Source organism: Pterocles gutturalis, unplaced genomic scaffold, assembly GCF_000699245.1.
Source record: "Pterocles gutturalis isolate BGI_N339 unplaced genomic scaffold, ASM69924v1 scaffold2562, whole genome shotgun sequence".
Classification (NCBI taxonomy): domain Eukaryota; kingdom Metazoa; phylum Chordata; class Aves; order Pterocliformes; family Pteroclidae; genus Pterocles; species Pterocles gutturalis.
The window spans coordinates 5,101-23,280 of NW_010109944.1; the positions used below are offsets into that span (position 1 = coordinate 5,101).

Sequence of the window (18,180 nt, forward strand, 5' to 3'; positions counted from 1 at the left end):
AGAAAGTTACCGATGTCTGAAGCTATGGCAGACGGCAAAATGAAATACCTGTTTCAGAACAGTTTCATGACAGATATCTTAGGTCAAGCAGAACACATACGTGTGGTCGCATCACTTTCTGTTAAATGAAAAATGAAGTTTACATTTATGATTAAAACCAGAAAATATACTTTCAGGCAGAACTGGAATCACTATTTTCGGTTAGATATTAAGCTGAACATTTTGACAAAAATACGCAAGTCACAAGATCAGAGAGAAAAGTGCTGTCAAGCAAATCATCTGAAGACATCACTCACCTTGTGCAACTGATAGTATTGCTCAGCACCTACTCCTCCTTGCTCTTCTGCCGTCCACAGCACCAAGCGCAGAGTCCTTTTTGGACGAAGTCCTAAAACATAATTTTAAATGTTGTTTTTAGTACTAAATATCCGTATATTTGAGCATTTTTTGTATTGGTCTCCACCTTCCAATGGATGAAAAGCTTGGGTTCCCATCTGGTCACCTCCACATTCACCAAACACAACCTATTCCAAGTGCAGGTTTCATTGTCAAGAATACTTTTTGCTGAGGTGGAGGGGGAGAGCTCATGCAAGGAAGGAGCAGGCTGTTGTGGTGATGCTACCAGTTGCAGTAGCACAAGAGAAGCACATTTCAGGGATACACTGTAGGTGTCTGAAAACCGTAACAGAAATAAACTACCTTGATAGATTTCTGAGACATATGCTCCTGTCATTGTGGTGGTCTGCAGTAAGTAATGCGTGTCCCTACCAGCAGATCCAAATCAAATTTTCATGAGAATTACCATTGCTTTGTCATGGCCAATTTATTACAATTAATCAAAAATGAGCTGCTGGATTTTTATGAGAAATGTATACTCATTTCAAGAACTGAGGAGCTCTGCAATATTAATATGCCTTTTATCAGAGAAATGAAAAACAACAATCTGTACTTTGGAATCTGAAATACAATCGGCTGCTGAATGTATGCACGGATTTTTTAAAACAAGGGAAACACAAGGCTCAGTAAGAAAGACAGGTTCTCAGATAAATTTTGAAACCGTCTCTGCCATGGCAGATCTGAACAGATAGAAATTGTTGCCCTTTGCTTATTTGATTGATTCTATTCATAAACGAATACATCCGAGACATCAAACTTGAGAGCACGGAAAAGCAACCAGACCAAGAATAAACAGTGTTCTCTTTACAGTGTAATGTTAATTACGCTTGAGCAAAAATAAAGCCTCCAAAACTATTAAAATTTTAAAAAAGAAAAGAAAAAACAGTGAGGAGACTATCACAAGCAGTAAGGCGTAAATCACTCCACACACTTCCATGCTGAGGAGAAATACTATCAGTATCACTGTCAAAACTTATTTCATTTCATTAAATGGATAAAGTTTACAAATAGACCTGATCATTTTTTTTCACTTGACAATGAAAATCAGCTGAAGATTTCTTTCTCCAAAGTACATGCCAGCAATCCTCATAAGTGAAGGCAGAGTATACAAGGAATAGTCAAAATCTGAAGGAAACACCTTGGATTTTCCAATAGTTCATAATGAAGGAAGTGCGAACAAACGGTTTAAAGCTGTATTTTCTAAATGTTGATCTGCTGACTGTAAACAGAAAGGTCATCAAACCTCATTATTGTAAAGACAACCCCTCTGCCCACCCCTGATCTTCTCCCAGATCACGACAGCACAGGATTAGTGCCCTTTGCTTTTCAAATCAGCCAGACAGCCAGCGAGGTAAAATGAAGATAATAAAATAGCAATTGGGTTGACGTTAGAAAGATTTTACACCCAAAATAGCCAGAAATGTGTCAGCGGTTGAGTTAGAAGAGGTGGCTCTAAAGAAGAAGAGGTGCTGGGTGTAAAGCAGAGAGCGGCTGGTCCCATGGCACTGCAGCTGAAGTGGAAAACAGAGGAGTGTTTGTCTTATCACAAAAGACAAATCACCGAAGCCCAGTCTCCAGCCCACCACGCCAAGGCTGTGAAAGCAGGGGAGCAGCATCTCCTGCCTCCTCCCAAGCAAAAATCAAGACGCTTCGGTCTGCCACTGCTGTCCAAGGGGCTACTTGGGCTAGTGGCCAGGGAAGTCACAGCTGGCTCCAACGGGCTGGAACCCCAGATGGTCTCTCCTGCTCAGCTCACTTGTGAGGAGTAAGTTTGAGATTCTTACGGCCCTTTCCTAGCCTGTCATTGCATCTGTCCATTGAAACTGGGGAAAGAAAAAAGCCCTGCTGAGCTTCAGTCTTTCCAGTCCTGGCGGCGGTGTATCAGCTCTTCCAGTCTCACGGGTTTCTGTCAGCAGATTCTCTTGTGTGTTCTACTGAAATTAAATGGGCAAGTTGAAAAAATTCAATATATATATAAGCTATGGAGGCACTTATTTTAAATACAAAACAAAATCGACAGAGGAAAATTTAATTTCCTCATTATCTTAATCTAAAAGCGATAAGTATTTATCTACCTGTTATTAAAATACAGCTATTCTGACCAAAGAACATCAAACAAATCCCATAAACACAAGTTAAATGGCTAAGAATATTCTCAATGCATGTTTTTATTAAAAAATACAAAGTACTGTACTTAAGCTACAAGATTTTTTAAATGAAGTTTAACCCTATTGGCTTACTTCTTAAAATCTACTGGTTCCTAAGCAAGGTACCATCTCCACAAAATCAGAAGTCTTGAACATCACAGTCCAAAACTTCACTGAAAAGGCATGACAAGCATTTGGACTAGAAAACTGTGATGGGTGTACTGTGCAGAGGGGTAGGTAGCGAATTTCAAAATGAAGGAAAACTGTTTCACAAATAAAATAGTGCCTCCTTCCTTTTTATCTATGTAAACGACATATTATACAGTCTGGAAAAAAAAAAAAAAAAGAGACTGTCACAAGAAAAAAAAAATTGTAACAATACCCAGACCATTTATATAGGTCATTTTGGCAAAGTGGGACCTGAGATTATGTAACTCAAATGAAAGTTCAGCAAAGCTCTCAGCACCTCCTCAAAATCCAAAATCCCAGTTTCCATCCTACTTCTCCATCCCCATAAAGGGAACAGCAGGGGTTTACAGGAGGATAACATTGAAAAGGCGATAGCTGGTACTTAGCTAAATTGTTCTTTCTAAGCACACATAACTAAAATCAAAAGAACTATAGATCCTCCTCCAGCTACAGATTAATTTGCAAATCTCCAATGTTTTAGGAAAATAAGTGGATTTTTTTTCCCCCACTATCTTACCCTTAAGTGGGAAACATAGTTTACCGTAAAGGTGCATTTTATTGATCAATTTCTACATTCTCACGGCTTATCCCAAGCATATAAAATACTATAGGGCACCCCAGCTCCCAAGTTAAAGGATGAAATAAAAACATCGATATGGTCAACCTATGACTAAGGAAACGTGTGTAGTAAGTACACCAGGACACCCGTTGTGTACTCCCTCTGTGCTGGATTAGCTGTTAGACCTTTCGTTGTCCTTGGGTAATGCAAACACTTCAGTCACACTAAGATGAAGCTCTTATTGACTCTATTTTCTGTTTCTTTTAAAGCATCATACAGTGCTCACACTTGCAGATGTCAGCAGATGAACCAAAATACCAAACACTTGAAAAAAAAAATAATTTGTATCTAAGCTTTATTAACTAATTAGTTTGACTTCAACCTCAACTACAATGAAGTATTTTGCCAAAAGCTTTTCTTTTGTAACTTATGTAAAAGATAATGGTCAACAAATAACATGGAAGCGTTACACACACACACACACATATTTGTATATATACACTTTTTACATTTATTTTAAATCTGAAATGAATATTTTCTGGATGTGGTGGTGTTCGTTAAATCCACACACATTCTTACACATGTGGACGATCTCCTTCTGATAAGATATTTACCAGGGTGCTATAGAAGACCTGAATTTTATGTCTCACATCTCTTGCTCATACTTTATAGAATTGAGACATTCCCACATAGTCAAACTGAAATGTATGGTTCAGTACAAGCACAGACAAATTATGCTCATCTGTCACATGTAACGTAAAAAAATAAACCTCCTTCACCCTCAAGATAGCACATAAGCCAGGAGGGAGAACTTGAATTGTGTCCTTCTGATAATCAAAATAGAGATGAGTAGTGTAAATACTAAATTTCCTTCAGTAAATATTTTCCCACTTTATAAACATAAATCCTTACTGATGGGGAGGATTAAGTAGAAAGATACAGCATTTTCTAAGAAGATAGCGTACGATGGCTAATCAGACTTCTTCAAGAGAAGTCATCATGTTGTTATAAGACTGATCAGCTCTTGAAAGTATAAAAAGCATTTCAATTTTGTGAAAAGAAGATTTTTTCCCCCGGGTGAAGTATTTTAACTTGCATTTATAGTGTACTCAGTGGTAACACACTGTCTTCTTGCTTTCAATTTCTAAAGCTTATTTCTATTTCTTCAGTATGAAAGCAATTTCTGGTGCATGTTAACACGTTTTAGGTTCAAATTAGCTGTATCAATACTCATTCCTAAGGGCTCTGTTTTGCATACAACACACTAGTAGTCCCTTTATGCATCACTGAAATCCCCTCCACACTAGCAATGATCAGTTTTGGTTGATTTTTTTTAATCTGGCCAAATATTCAGAGGGTTTTTTTCATTTTCTTTTAGATTCAATCAAAAAAGGTCACATTCACTCAGCCTCAATAACTTTTTAAGCCCTTTTTCTTTCTTTATAGGCTGTACGCAGTTTTGGTGTTGCAGTCGTCCGTAGCATTTCCAGAACTAGAGCCCACATTGCAGTTTTGCCCTCTGCTAGAGGTCCCAATAAACTGAGTATGCATAAATTCCTAACATTTGCTACCCAGTTATATTGCTCTTCTGACAGGGCTCTGATAGGTTTTGAACAGGAAGATTTCAATATTCCCAAGTATTTTAGAGCATATTACCTAATTTCTGTACTCTGCAGCATGGGCAAGCTCTGTTTTAGGAAAAAAGCTCTTCTCCTTAGCATCCTGTTTCTCTGGATAATTGAAAAGGATACACATATAATAATAAACTACAGTAATAATGCAAATAATTCAAGATGTCCAGATTTTTCCCTCTGGAGACCAAGAAGTTTCCATTCCGGAACAGCAGGATTTTGGTTTTCATTCTGTTATTACAAATACAATCCTCTATGATTCAGACAACTAATCTCAATATCTGTGCATAAAAGTGTCTGTCTAGTTGGACATTTATTTTAAAAGAAGTATTTTTGCTTTGAGTGAAAAATAATAGAGAAAATATTAGGACTATTAAAGCTACAAGCTTTGAAAAGACAAAGTACACCTTAAAAAAACCCCAACTTTACAGCATAGAATCATTTAGGTTGGAAAAGACCCTTGAGATCATCGAGTCCAACCTTTATAATACTTTTAATATTACATAAACCCTGACTATGATATATTCATAATTTTCTAGTGAAGTTCAAATTAGACAAGGAAAACAGCTTTTTGCTTGGGAAACTGCTTTTGTTTTCGTCTTAAAACAGCACAATGTGATGCAATCTGCTTGATTTTTCTCTGTTGCTAGGGGTTCTGTTTGCCACGTTGAGGATGGGAAGAGAGTAAACCCATGAGTCTTGAAGGTCCGGAGCAAAAAGAATGAGGTCTCCTGGAGCAGAGACATGGGACCGCAGGAAGAAGAAGACGGGGAAACAAGGAAAACAAGGGCTGGAGAATGGGAATGAAAGCAGAGGCAGGAGCCAAGCTGGGCACTGGAGTAATTTTTTTTTCTGTTTTTAGGGAGGCTGATGGATTTACAACAGAATAGGAAGGGCAGATTTACAGAAGAGTGGAGGTGGGAAACGTCAGAGGTTTTAGGTAGATTAATTTTAATAAAGCAATGGAACATCTGAGAGGAAATGTCAAGGCAGGAGTTGGATATACAAGAGTGAAGGGGAAAGCTGTGAATGATTTGCAAGTCTGGTAACTAAAAATAGCACGGATTAAGCCTTTTGACTGGGGAGATGGGGAGAGAAAAGGGAAGCGCAGCTCAGAGCTGGGTGTGATGGGCTGCAGCTGAGCCAGGCAGTGACACTGCCAGCACCAGGGTTTCTCTGGGGCCAGTCCTTGCCACCCAGCAGCACAGCTCAGGGAGAGCTGGGACGAGAAGTGCTGACAAACATTCTTCTGCACGTGGGGTTTTAAACAAAGAATTAGTTAGTGCAGGGTGTGAAGTCAATACAAGTCATGTCTACAAAAAAAAAAAAAAAAAGGCAACCTGCTACCTGCCTGTCTGTGCGTAATAAGGCAAAGCACTCCTCCACCCCCTGCCCTGCTCTGATCCTGTTGCCATGTTCTCCAAGTCCCTCAAAAAGAAGAGGGCACTATCCACCTTCAAAACGATCCTTATTCCTCCTTAGGAAACGTAAAGGTATTTGGAGATCTCATCAAATTGTGGAACAGAAAAGGCAACAGATGGACTATAAGCATCAACCATGGTTTGACCTTATGAGTGGAGGCTCTGCCTCCTGCCTCCGCTGCCCCACTCTCTGGACCAGGCAAAGCCCAAATCCGTTACACTGTCCTCAGAGCTGGTGAGTCAGAAAACGCTCCAGCCACACTTGTCTCCCCATAGTGAAAATATATACCTTTAAAAAAAAAGACAGTAAGGACAAGAGCCCTCCGGCTTCATCCGGGAAGGATTTCAGCATTTCACCATGTCAGCTGGGTTACAGATTTGAAAAAAGTCACAACAGCCTCTGTCAATGGGTTTTGAGATTTTTATAGATAAACAAAGCGCATATTTTATCTTGGATTTCCTCGGTGAGCAGCAGTCCACAGGAGAAACAACAACGTGGGTATGGAGGGCTGTATGCCTGCATTTACTGCTGGACCAACAACTTTGTATGTCTGCAGTCACCCCTCTGCTATGCCAACCCAGTACGGAAACTGAATATTTGAGTATTTGCCAAATACGCATTCAACCAAATGTTGAAATGAAAGAATAAATGCAGTTGTAGTGTATGCGCAGATATTTCATACCAAATAGATTTAATAGATACGCAAAAGGTAAAGGTTGGGATAAAATATGCAACTTTGGGGAAGGGGAAAGAATGTAAGAAAAGGAGTTAATATCAGGCACGTTTAATTAAAAAAGAAACCCAATGGTAAGAGCAGCCATTTAATCATGTTCTACAACATATCTCCCAAACAGCAAAGAACTATACCACCACAGCTATAGGAAATTCAGAAAAACATTTAACAACATTTTTGTCAAGCAGGCTAAACTTGCAGTTATATAGCTTCAATTAAACTAGCTGAAAAGGAATGACGCCAGTGATCATTTCTTTAATAAAACATACCTTTAGTCCTCATATATTAGCCAGTGAATTTGGACTCAAGAAATGTAGCTTCATACAAAGACTATAGTGAACTGCATAAAAAACTGTCTTATGGTTTTCCAGTCACATTAGTTACAGCTATAATTTAGACGAGAGTTACAATTTCAATTTTAAATACGTTTTAAAGGAAAAAAAAAAATGTGTCTAATCAACTCCTTACAAGTTACATAAAATGTAATTCAGGTAGTACCTTAAAATTCTTACATGCATTGTTTTAAAACCATTTCTGTAGTTTTCTATGCCTTTGTCCTACAAAACAGAACTTTGGTTGTGCCAGATCCATGTCTACATCTATGAGACAGTTGACTCATGAAACTCCATTTCCCCATAATGCTGGCAAAGGGGGGAAGAGGGGGAACTACGCATAGCACCTGTCACCATACATTTCTCCCTTTCTCATGTGCATACAGATCATCGTCTAGGAATGTAGGAAAGCCATGGAAAAGGTGTGATGGCTGGGATTAGACATTGTAAACAGTCATCCTTCCTTCATCAGGCTGCTCTAGCAGTGACGGCATTACGCATCCTGCCCTGGGTGCAGTAGAGGAAAATGTGCCCTGTTCATCCACTTGACTGCTGGTATTTGCTGGCTCTGGCAGCTCCCCACAGCAAATATTTTTTCACATGGAAAAATCAGGATTGCCAGAAGCACTTGAAGGCACAGTCCAAGCAGGAGACTTCCTGGTCTAGTGGGGCACGCAGACATGACTTAACATGAGCTCAGTGCACATAAGACAACAGCAAAGGTGGGGAAACGTTTACTCTGTACCACAATCCATCACTATAGTGGTCTTTGGAGCACAGCCTTTCCTGAGGTCTATGCTGACTACTTCAGCACAGGCAGGAGTTCAGACAGCAATAACTGGCAATGCTTTATACTGCTGCAGTTCGAGCAACTGAAGGCAAAGAGGCTAAGTTTGTGATTTGGTAAATTCCCAGCACAGCCACTGGGCTTCTTCTGAAGATGCACCCCATAAACATACAGACTGGGCAGTAGCTGGTGCAGAAGTGTGCACCTCTGGGCTTGGCAGGGCACCAAGGGTTGACTAGTGACGGAGCAAGCGAGACGCAAACACAGCCAGGCAAAGGCGGGAAACATATTTCTGAACAAGAAGAGAGAGCTTGTGGGTAAATGTTGCTTAAAGAAACCTGGGATGTGAACAAAGGACCTGTTGACTATTTGATTCTGCCCATGCTAGCAGAGAGGGGACTCTGAACATGAACTAGACTGTAGTGTCAAGCAGCAGACCTCATCAGCTTCTCTTCTCAACAGGAAAAGAAAATTTATCTCCAGCTGTTTTAATTAAAAAGAGACACAACAGTTATAATGACTGAAGTTTTTCAGAAGAAAGCAGTGAAAACTGCATCTCTAACTCCAGTGGACCCTCTACCACAATTAGGAGGCATAAAATATATTATGCTTGGAAAGCTGACACTGCCATAAGACCTGTCTCTGTTATTGTCATTATTCAGTTCCCTCAAGCTCCCTTTAAGGAAAAAAGTCCCACGTCTCTAGCACTGGAGCACAAGGTGGCTTTGGCAGGGCACCCCCAGGGCAGGAGCAGGGCAGAGAGCCTGTGGCCTTGGCTGGGATCAGGAGCAAAGAGACAGAATTGGCTAAAACTCTGAAATCAGGGGATACATACCACCTGCTTCTTGCTCAAACACATCGTACACAAGCATTAGTCCAGAGCAAGACTGGCATGGCAGCAGCAGAAGGCTTGAAATGGTGGGAGAGGAACCAAAATACATCCTTCACAGAAACTGGCAACCAACATCCAGAGCATGACCAAGTCCCACAGGCTGGCTGTCCAACCTGTATAGCCAACTAAATGCAAAAAACAGCACCAAAATAAATTTGGAGTAATTCTATGGTTATTTTGTATGAGTAGGTGCCTAACTAGTCTTGTACCTCACCTGAAAAGGCAGCTTCTTTTGTAAACCTCATGTAACATGGGGCCAAGAGAACGTGCGCTTCAAATGACACCAGAGCATTAACCAGACCAACATGAAAATGCTGAGGCACATGGCATCGGCCAGCTCCAGAGACACCTTTTACTGCACACAAACTAACAAACATAAAATTGGGAGAATTAAAATGCAACCTGAAAACAAGTTGGGTTTGAGGTTTCTAGACTGTAATCAGCAACAAAGCTGTTGTTCTGCAAAACTAGAAAACCCCAATTTGCTTGAGTGCTTCCAAATGCCTTTGCACCACATCGCAGCTCATGCAACACCCCATGGTTTCCCTCAGCGTAGAGACAGGAACTCCTCAGCCCTTCCGCCCTAAAGCCGCCCCAGTGCCTTCCCATCTTCAGTGAATTACCCCAAACAACACTCTCACTGCTGCCATAGCAATAGTCACTACCTATCACGCAGTTTGCAGAGAGATTAAAAAGAAAGAGGCTCTGGTGCTCTACACCAAATCTACATGTGTGCTGACAAATACACTCGCCCATCCTTCCTCAATCACCCATTTGCAAAGAACATATCAGAACTTGATATTCTAAATATTTCTATGCCTCTATCAAATTTAGTTAAAATTGATCAAAAGGTTAAAAACCGCAGAGGGCTGGGGAGGGCGGCAGCTGCCAGACGTTGCTGCAGGCAAGGTGCACGTTGCACAAGCTCCCTGCCTCGGACACCCTGCCTGCAGTTATGAAGGGTAATTTCTTCAGTAATCAGAAATCCTCAGCTAATCACCACCGCCCCGGCTCCACTAAAGGAAAGGGACCCGCCTTGGCACCGCTAAAGATGTCTTCATTCCCACAAAAAGGAATAAAGAGCAATAGCCAGCTGAAATTTTCATCTTTCTTCACACAAACAACTTCTGTGGAAACACTTCCAGTTCTTCGCTTTTTAAGCACACAAACCATGGAGCAGCCCACCAGAGATCTTGCCTATCAGCAGTGTATATAAGCTTCAACAGTTCCAGGAAAAAAAAATATACTGTTTTTCTTTGCTTTGTGCTTCATTAAACTTCAGCATTAACCAGGAGAAAAGACCCCTTGGGACAACACTCATCAATACGGTCACTAGCTGGTGAGTTTTTCTGAGATTAGCTACTGGCGAAGCAAGCAACTGTAAGAGTATAGTTGATATGGAGAAGCTGATATGGATGCACTAAGGAAAACACTTTCTGTTCAGTCCAGAGATATCTATGAACATGGCTAGTACCAACAGGTGCACAAGCCAGGGCTGACCTTTAGCTGTAGGTTGCTGAAGGGAATGTTTCGAGAGTGAAGCTGCAGCCGCACAGAGGAGAAGAGATGGGGTTCAGTTTTCTGCACACCGTGGCTGTGGGAAAGCTACTGGGAACAAGATTCACCTTGTTGAAATGTAACCATCTAGAAGATGGCATTTGCTCCGAATTTATTGCCTGGGCTTCCTCCCTGGAGAAGAAGGAGAGGGCACTTCTCCTTCCCATCACCCTGGGGGGGAAGATGGGCAGAGAGGCATTCCAGCTATGACAAGCCAAATATTCAGACGTGCTTGAAACTGTCCACTTTTTAGCTCTTCTACTTTCCAGGTCTCACTGAATTCAAGAACTACAGTAGTTCACAATCTGATCCTATGTTTCTAAGGTACTACTGTTTTGAAATGCATACATGGGATTTTACACAAATTAAATCTTTTTATTCCACTCTCTGGTAAAATAACACTAAATTATTTCAGTCTGGCCTTCATGTAGTTGCCTTTCTCTCAAAAAGGAACGACATTCATATGAAGTCAAAAAGTGGAATGGAAAAATAAAAATACTCCCAAAAGTGTTGAAGATGGTGTAAAACTACTTCAGATTGTGCTACTGTTACGCATCCTTATAGGGAACATGCAACTATTACGATGTCTGAAAATCTACAAAAATACTAGAAAGAAAAAAAATTATCGATGTGGTACAGAAACTGCCAGCTCAATTGAAAAAATAAAAGCTAATGCTGAAGATTCAGGAAATATGAAAGCTAACACACCAAGTAACTTATTTACTTAGCAATAAAATCTTGAGGCAAAAAAACAAACCGCATTGCTTAAAATAAAATAGAACCATCTTAAAGTATAATTTTAATTATTTTTCAATTAATTCCATGTATTTGGTCCTAAGCCAATAGCTATTAAATGGTTTAAATTATAATAATTCCTCAAGTACTACATGGAATTATCAAAATCCTAATTAACAGGAATAACTTGAGTCCACCAGCCATGTCCAAGGGTCACAGTGATACAATGATGAAGTGCTATTAGATCATCACTGAAAAAACCTGCTTAAATAGCATAGCAGTATCTTACTCTCACAGAACCAATGGACCATGACCAGGGCAGAAGTAGTGGCAGTATTTCTCACTACACGATACAAACTTCATATTCTAGAATTAATATTTCAGGATGCTCGCTTCAGCTTTAATATCATATCACACAGCTGTAAGATCAGCTATACTCTGGTAAACGCAGACACAGTTTTTATGACTATGCAATGCACCATGGCTTTAAGACTCCCAGTACACAGTAAAAAAACTCTACACGTGCATACAGACAAGCCAGTTGAGTCAGCTTATCCCCATGACAAATGTATTTGGTGGACTAGTCTGAGATTAAATTTATCAGGGTCCAAAAGGATATTAAACCAAGCCTCCACAGTTCAAAATATAACGCTCACTCAAAACACAATCGATGGAATTTATTTTAGATAAAGCTCATTAGCTGGTTTCTCACACAATCTGCACATCTGTTATTTTGCTATCCCTTATGTCAGATTTTGTGTGCATTCCCGAGATATAAAATCTGCATTAACCAATATGCTATGGAAGATGGTTTTGAAAGGCCCTATCCCCCACAGGTATCTGCAGGTTAGATGTGATGACCCAGAAGTCCTCTCCCAGCTTATGTTCCTGCAGAGCCCTGGTATAAGAAGAAAATCTGAACAGAACAGCTTGCCAGAACTGAGAGCGTCAGCAAAGGCTCCTGCGTTTCCCAGCTGAGAAAACAGCATTTCAGCATTTCACCACAGGCTGTACAGCAAACACACAGGCTACTACCAGAGGAAATCAAATATTTGAACAAGCGGAGAGCGATGCACGTCAGTCATGCGTGAAGGGAAACCCGGTGAATAACAATTATACAATGCCACCGTGAACTTGCCCTTAAGAGACACAAAACAGTTTATTCTGAATGGAATAGAGTCAACAAACACAGAAATTTGGGGTTTCTTTTTTTTCCCCTGAAGGTAGAGGGAGCATAGACAATTTTCCAAGAATCATCAAAGAAAGATTAAAAATACTAAAAGAAGGAGCAGGCCTCTTTAGTTTACTTTTAAAAGACCAAAAATTAAACCAGATGCCCTTTGTTTTCGGTCACAGACTGATATTCCAACCATTCTGAGGCTGGGAAAATGAGAGATAAGAGGTTTAAATAATGCAAAATAAAGGAAGAGGAATTCACGGGGATGTCTGATGTTCACTGCAGTGTGAGAGTGGCTCATCACATCACACAGCTTGTCTACAAGGAGCTCTTCAAGTAACACTGAGATTGTTTGAGTGCACAAATCCTTCTGATTAGAAGCGGGGAAGGCTAGTTTATTATTGAAACTCTGACAGAGCTAAGAGCAGGAGCAGCAGCCAATGTTAGTTTTTAATGCATGGTGCATTCCTCTGACCACAGGTTACAGTTCTGGAAAAAGGGAACTATGAGGAAAAACAGATTCCATCTGATGAAGGGGGAAAAGCATCCTTGGATATCAACTTGACAATCTAAGAAGTCTGTTTTGAACTAGTTTTGAGAGGTATACTGACAAAAGCCCATATGGAAATAAAACTAGAAAAAAACTACAGGTAAAGCAATAAGACTGGAATTTGCAGTTTGGAGACCAGAAATGAGACCAGGCCATGGCAGACTGGGAACAGCAGGACACCAGACCAAACTTTGTGAGGTTGTGTGTCTGGAGGACACACGTGGATGACTGTGCAACCACAGCTCCCTCTTGCACATACACCAGCCCTATCTCATCTTACACTGTAGCCCATCTCTCCCTATGTAGGCAAACGCAGACAATGCCCTTCTGCAATAACACACTGTCTGCAGCCCACTTCTACCACCATTCAGATGAAGCCCATGAGCAGAAAAAATCTGCCTTTCAAGATTGCACACATTAGGGCTATGCAAACCAGCAGGCAGTAGGCTGAGCAAGTCCACACTGGTATTTTATCCATAGCGCTACCGGAACAGATATATCCCGGCTAGAAGACTCATTCTTTCTTTATCTACATTTAGCATTGATGGCATGGGGGTTTAGTGCAACTCATACTTCCGCCAAGCAGAAATTCTGGAGGAGGGAGACCAGCAAGCCCAGGGTTAACAGCATGTGTGCTATAATATCAACTTCAGAAGAGTCCAGCTGATCTGCAGACCAAATTCCAGAACCCAGTCACCTTGTCACCCTGCTGATTACCAAGGATGATTCAAAGAAGTGATCCCTGGAAACAGAATGTTGCTCTGCATCCCACAAACCTGTTGTAGCAGGATACTACAGCGTGCAAGGCCTCAGTGTCAAATGTTACTTGACGAGACATATGAGCCCACAATATTTGACACATCACCATGGTTGAGCCAAATCCGACAGAAGTGTGTCCTTGTGGTGATGAGACTCAAGTGTGCATTTCCTGTGACCTGGGTTACCTTTGCTAAGGAAATCAGCTGTCACAGTCCCCAGCAGAGCCCACACACACAGCCCAATCAGGAAACCAGCCCTCAAGTGTAAAGATGATAACGCACCAGTTTGATGGTATAGATGTATCTATCGATATTTGGTGGAACAAGTCCAGGCAGGATATAAACGTATTTAGGAAGAACATTCAAGGAAAAAACAAAACCACAAAAATATATACATTGGAAATATGAACTTCTGTGAAGTTTAGAATAATTTTTCCAACGTGTACCTGAAATGGAAAAGACCAGAGGCAGGATCATTGCCTGGATCCAGTCCTAGTTACATGCTCTTGAGAGAGACTTAGATTAAATTGTCTTGAGAAGTTATCATGAGCAAGGTAAGAGTTTGGGAATTAAATTAACTGAGTAGCTGCTGTAAAAGCAACAGTGAAACACTTAGGGACATGTTGCATGACAAAGCTTGCTTAAAAGGTAGAGAACAATATGAAACAAATATGAACAATGACTGACCTGACAGCCTCGCCTCTGTGCCTGGAAAGATCATGGAACAGACCCTCCTAGAAGCTATGCTAAGGCATGTGGAGAACAGGGAGGTGATCTGAGACAGCCAGCAGGGCTCCACAAAGGGCAAGTCCTGCCTGACCAACCTAGCGGCTTTCTATGATGAAGTGACTACATCAGAGGACAAGGGAAGAGCTACGGTTGTCATCCATCAGGATTTCTATAAGGCCTTTGACACAGCAATCCTCCACAACATCCTTCTCCCTAAATTGGAGAGATATGGATTTGATGTATGGACTGTTTGGTGGATGAGGAATTGGCTGGATGGTCACTTCCAGAGGGTAGTGGTCAATGGCGCATGTCCAGATGGAGATCAATAATAACTGCTGTCCGTCAGGAGTTCATATTGGGACCATTACTGTTTAATATCTTCATCAATGACACAGACAGTGGGATCAAGCAAGTTTGCAGATGACACCAAGCTGAGTGGTGTGGTTGACAGGCCTGAGGGACAGGATGCCATCCAGAGGAACCTGGACAAGCTTGAGAAGTGGGCCCCTGTGAACCTCATGAAATTCAAGATGGGCAAGTGCAAGGTCCTGCACCTGGGTCAGGGCAACTCCCAGTATCAATACAGGCTCAGGGATGAAGAGATTGACAGTAGCCCTGAGGAGAAAGACTTGGGGGTAATGGTGGATGACAAGCTGGACATGAGCTGGCAATGGGCGCTTGCAGCCCCGAAAGCCAACTGTGTCCTGGGCTGCATCAAAAGAAGCGTGGCCAACAGGTCAAGGGAGGTGATTCTACCCCTTTGCTCCTCTCTGTTGAGACCCCATCTTGAGTACTATGTTCAGCTCAGGGGCCCCCAACATAAGAAGGACATGGAGCTGCTGGAGTGAGTTCAGAGGAAGGCCATGAAGATGTTCGTTCAGAGGGCTGGAGCACCTCCCATACAAGGACAGGCTGAGAGAGTTGGAGTTGTTCAGCCTGGAGGAGAGAAGGCTCTGGGGAGACCTTAGAGCAGCCTTTCAGTACCTAAAGGGGATAAGCTTTTTAGCAGGGACTGTTGCGATAGGACAAGGGGTGATGGTTTTAAACTGAAAGAGGGCAGATTTAGATTAGATATAAGGAAGGCATTCTTTACAATGGGGGTGGTGAAACACTGGAACAGGTTGCCCAGAGAGGTAGTAGATGCCTCATGTGAGCAACCTCATTTAGTTGAAGATGTTCCTACTCATTACCAGGGGTGTTGGACTAGATGACCTTTAAAGGTCCCTTCCAACCCAAACCACTCTATTATTCTATGAATATCAGAAGGCTATCTGTTCATGAAGCTTCATCTTCAGTAATAGATGAAGATCTAATTCATTCAGACAACATGAAAAGGAGTAACTTCCTTCTAAGGTACTTAGACAGTATATCTTACACTGAGCTTTCATTCTACGATGATGGCAACCACGCAGGCTCAAAGTAATTTCTAAATCATTGACTGATGTGTTGCTTTTGGATGACCCCTGTGACTAAAGGAGGAGTTCAACAGACAAACTTGCAAAATATTTATACTAAGTATGAATATTTGTGCTCAGAGGAATGGATAAATTAGAAGATCCAGTTTAGACAACATGCAAATGTCCTAGAAATGTCATGCATTAAAAATATTTTAAAATTAAATATTTACCCAGATCCTTAATGAGTGATAATGCTTCCCATGATATAAATGCTCCACCACCATCATCCATAGCTCCCTGCCCAACGTCCCAGCTGTCCAGATGTCCACTGACCAATACAATCTGGAAAAGCAATTATGAGAAAATATATCTACATGAAAACACTGAATCAGAAGAGTTGGTTCAGCATTTAAGCATTTTAATGATCTTGTCATAAATCTGGCTTTTTAGTTTAGAACAGGAGGAAAGAAACATTTCAACTAAAACTTTGTTCTCTAGTCACTGAATATAAATCTGGGATGACCAAACGCAACCTAGTGCTTCAAACCACTGCCTAAATCAAACTAGATATGCTGGGAGAAACGTTTAAACGAAAGGATTTGTCTTGTAAATTAACGAAGTGCATACTTTCCAGAAATACAGGACTACTACATTGCAGAATGGTGAAAATTTCTTTCATATTCCAGATGTTTAAGCCCTTAGGCAGGAAATTTGACTAACCCTATTTTCGGGTGCATAAGGAAGACAGATAAACTCAGACTGAAGTATACCCAGAGAGAGGTTGCTGTTTTATTATATATCTACGGTACCTGTCACAGAGGACCTCTAATTTATTACTGGATCCCCTATGTGCTACAACAATGACAAGGAATTTTATAGTTCCATTATTCATAAGGATATTTTAAATTTAAAACTACACAGTAGCAAGTCCCAGACATGTTTGCTGCAAAGAGAATTTTGTGGCTACAGTACAGTAGTACACATATCTCCAGAAATACTCACTTGGAGACCTGAGCTCTTCAAATGCCAACAAGAAGCATCAGACCAGTACCAGAAGTGAGAGAGTTGCCTAAAAGGACCTGAAGTTGAAGGGCTGATGGGTCTATGATTGCAATGGAGAGGTCAAGGAGGGACAAGAACTCTGAACCGATCAGGCAGTGTGGTAAAATGATGCAATAGGACAAAAACAAGAGCAGGGAGCTGCTGCAGTGCCCCAGGAGTCTTTGAAGAACTGGTACCAGTAAAGAGTTGCCTTGGGATAGGGTGGCAGCCTAAGACAACTCAGCACTGAGTAAAAACTGAAGGAGAGCCTGAAGCATCTGTCTGTGTCCTGCCCAGAACTGGCCATCAACAAAGGGATGCTCCCAACTCCCTTGTGAGCTGGCGTCAATCAGCTCTCAGAGTTGTGGGCTCTAGAAGAAGGTGAAAACTACTCATTCCTCCTGTGGTCTTCTTCTCCCTAACGGCTGAGGATCTCCTGGCATATTATCTCAGCTTTCATACATCACGGGACAACTACTCCAGCAGTGATAACGAGAACATAAGGAATTCTTCCTGCTAGCACCCCTGAAGGGTGAGAGCCTGTGCCACCAAGTGTGCAGCTAACATTGCAAGAAACTAACTTGGGGCCCAAGTATTTTTCCCTTCGCATGAGAGAAATCTTAGTAAGTTTTCACTGATTATTAAAAACAATGCAGAAACAGATCACGGCAATGGAGTGCAGCAAATATGAACTCAGGTAGCACAGCTGGAAGGCCCCTTTGCATTAAACAAGGGCCACGAGGAATTACTACTCATATAGATTGTAATCCCATATGTCCAATCAGAATGTGCCAAAACCCTTTAAATTCAGAAATAAACACTATGAAATAGTTATAAATGTGTGTATTATAAGTGTCATGCTTTGGAAGCTGGAAAAGCTTGTGATCAAAATCTGAAGAGCAGTTTACTCTTTTCTTCTCAGATGTTTCAACCCTCTTTTCTGCTTACCCAGCCTTAACTAAACATGTGCTTGCTTTCCAGCACGGACTCATTTTCTTGGTGATAGACAGAGATGCTGCAGCCTTTATTCCAAAACCTCCCTTCCTTCAAAAGCACTTAAACCTGGACAGCAGGCCCCTCTGGGGAAGCCTCAGATTTACTCAGGAGGTGTGTCTGCAATTTAATGTCATGATGCTCCCAGGCCTGGC

General features: G+C 41.3%; 1 protein-coding gene across 1 annotated transcript in view; it reads right to left on the reverse strand.

Moving 5' to 3' along the window:
- Positions 1–296: 296 nt before the first annotated feature.
- CPQ (carboxypeptidase Q) overlaps positions 297–18,180 on the reverse strand; it is a gene marked incomplete at its 3' end in the record, with an annotated part of 88,358 nt that continues 70,474 nt past the window's right edge. The window contains exons 4-5 of the mRNA XM_010073128.1: positions 16,222–16,333; positions 297–388 (exon numbers count right to left, since the gene is read on the reverse strand). Of these exons, the coding sequence (XP_010071430.1) occupies positions 297–388; positions 16,222–16,333 (204 nt within the window). The remainder of the gene's footprint in view (positions 389–16,221; positions 16,334–18,180) is intronic.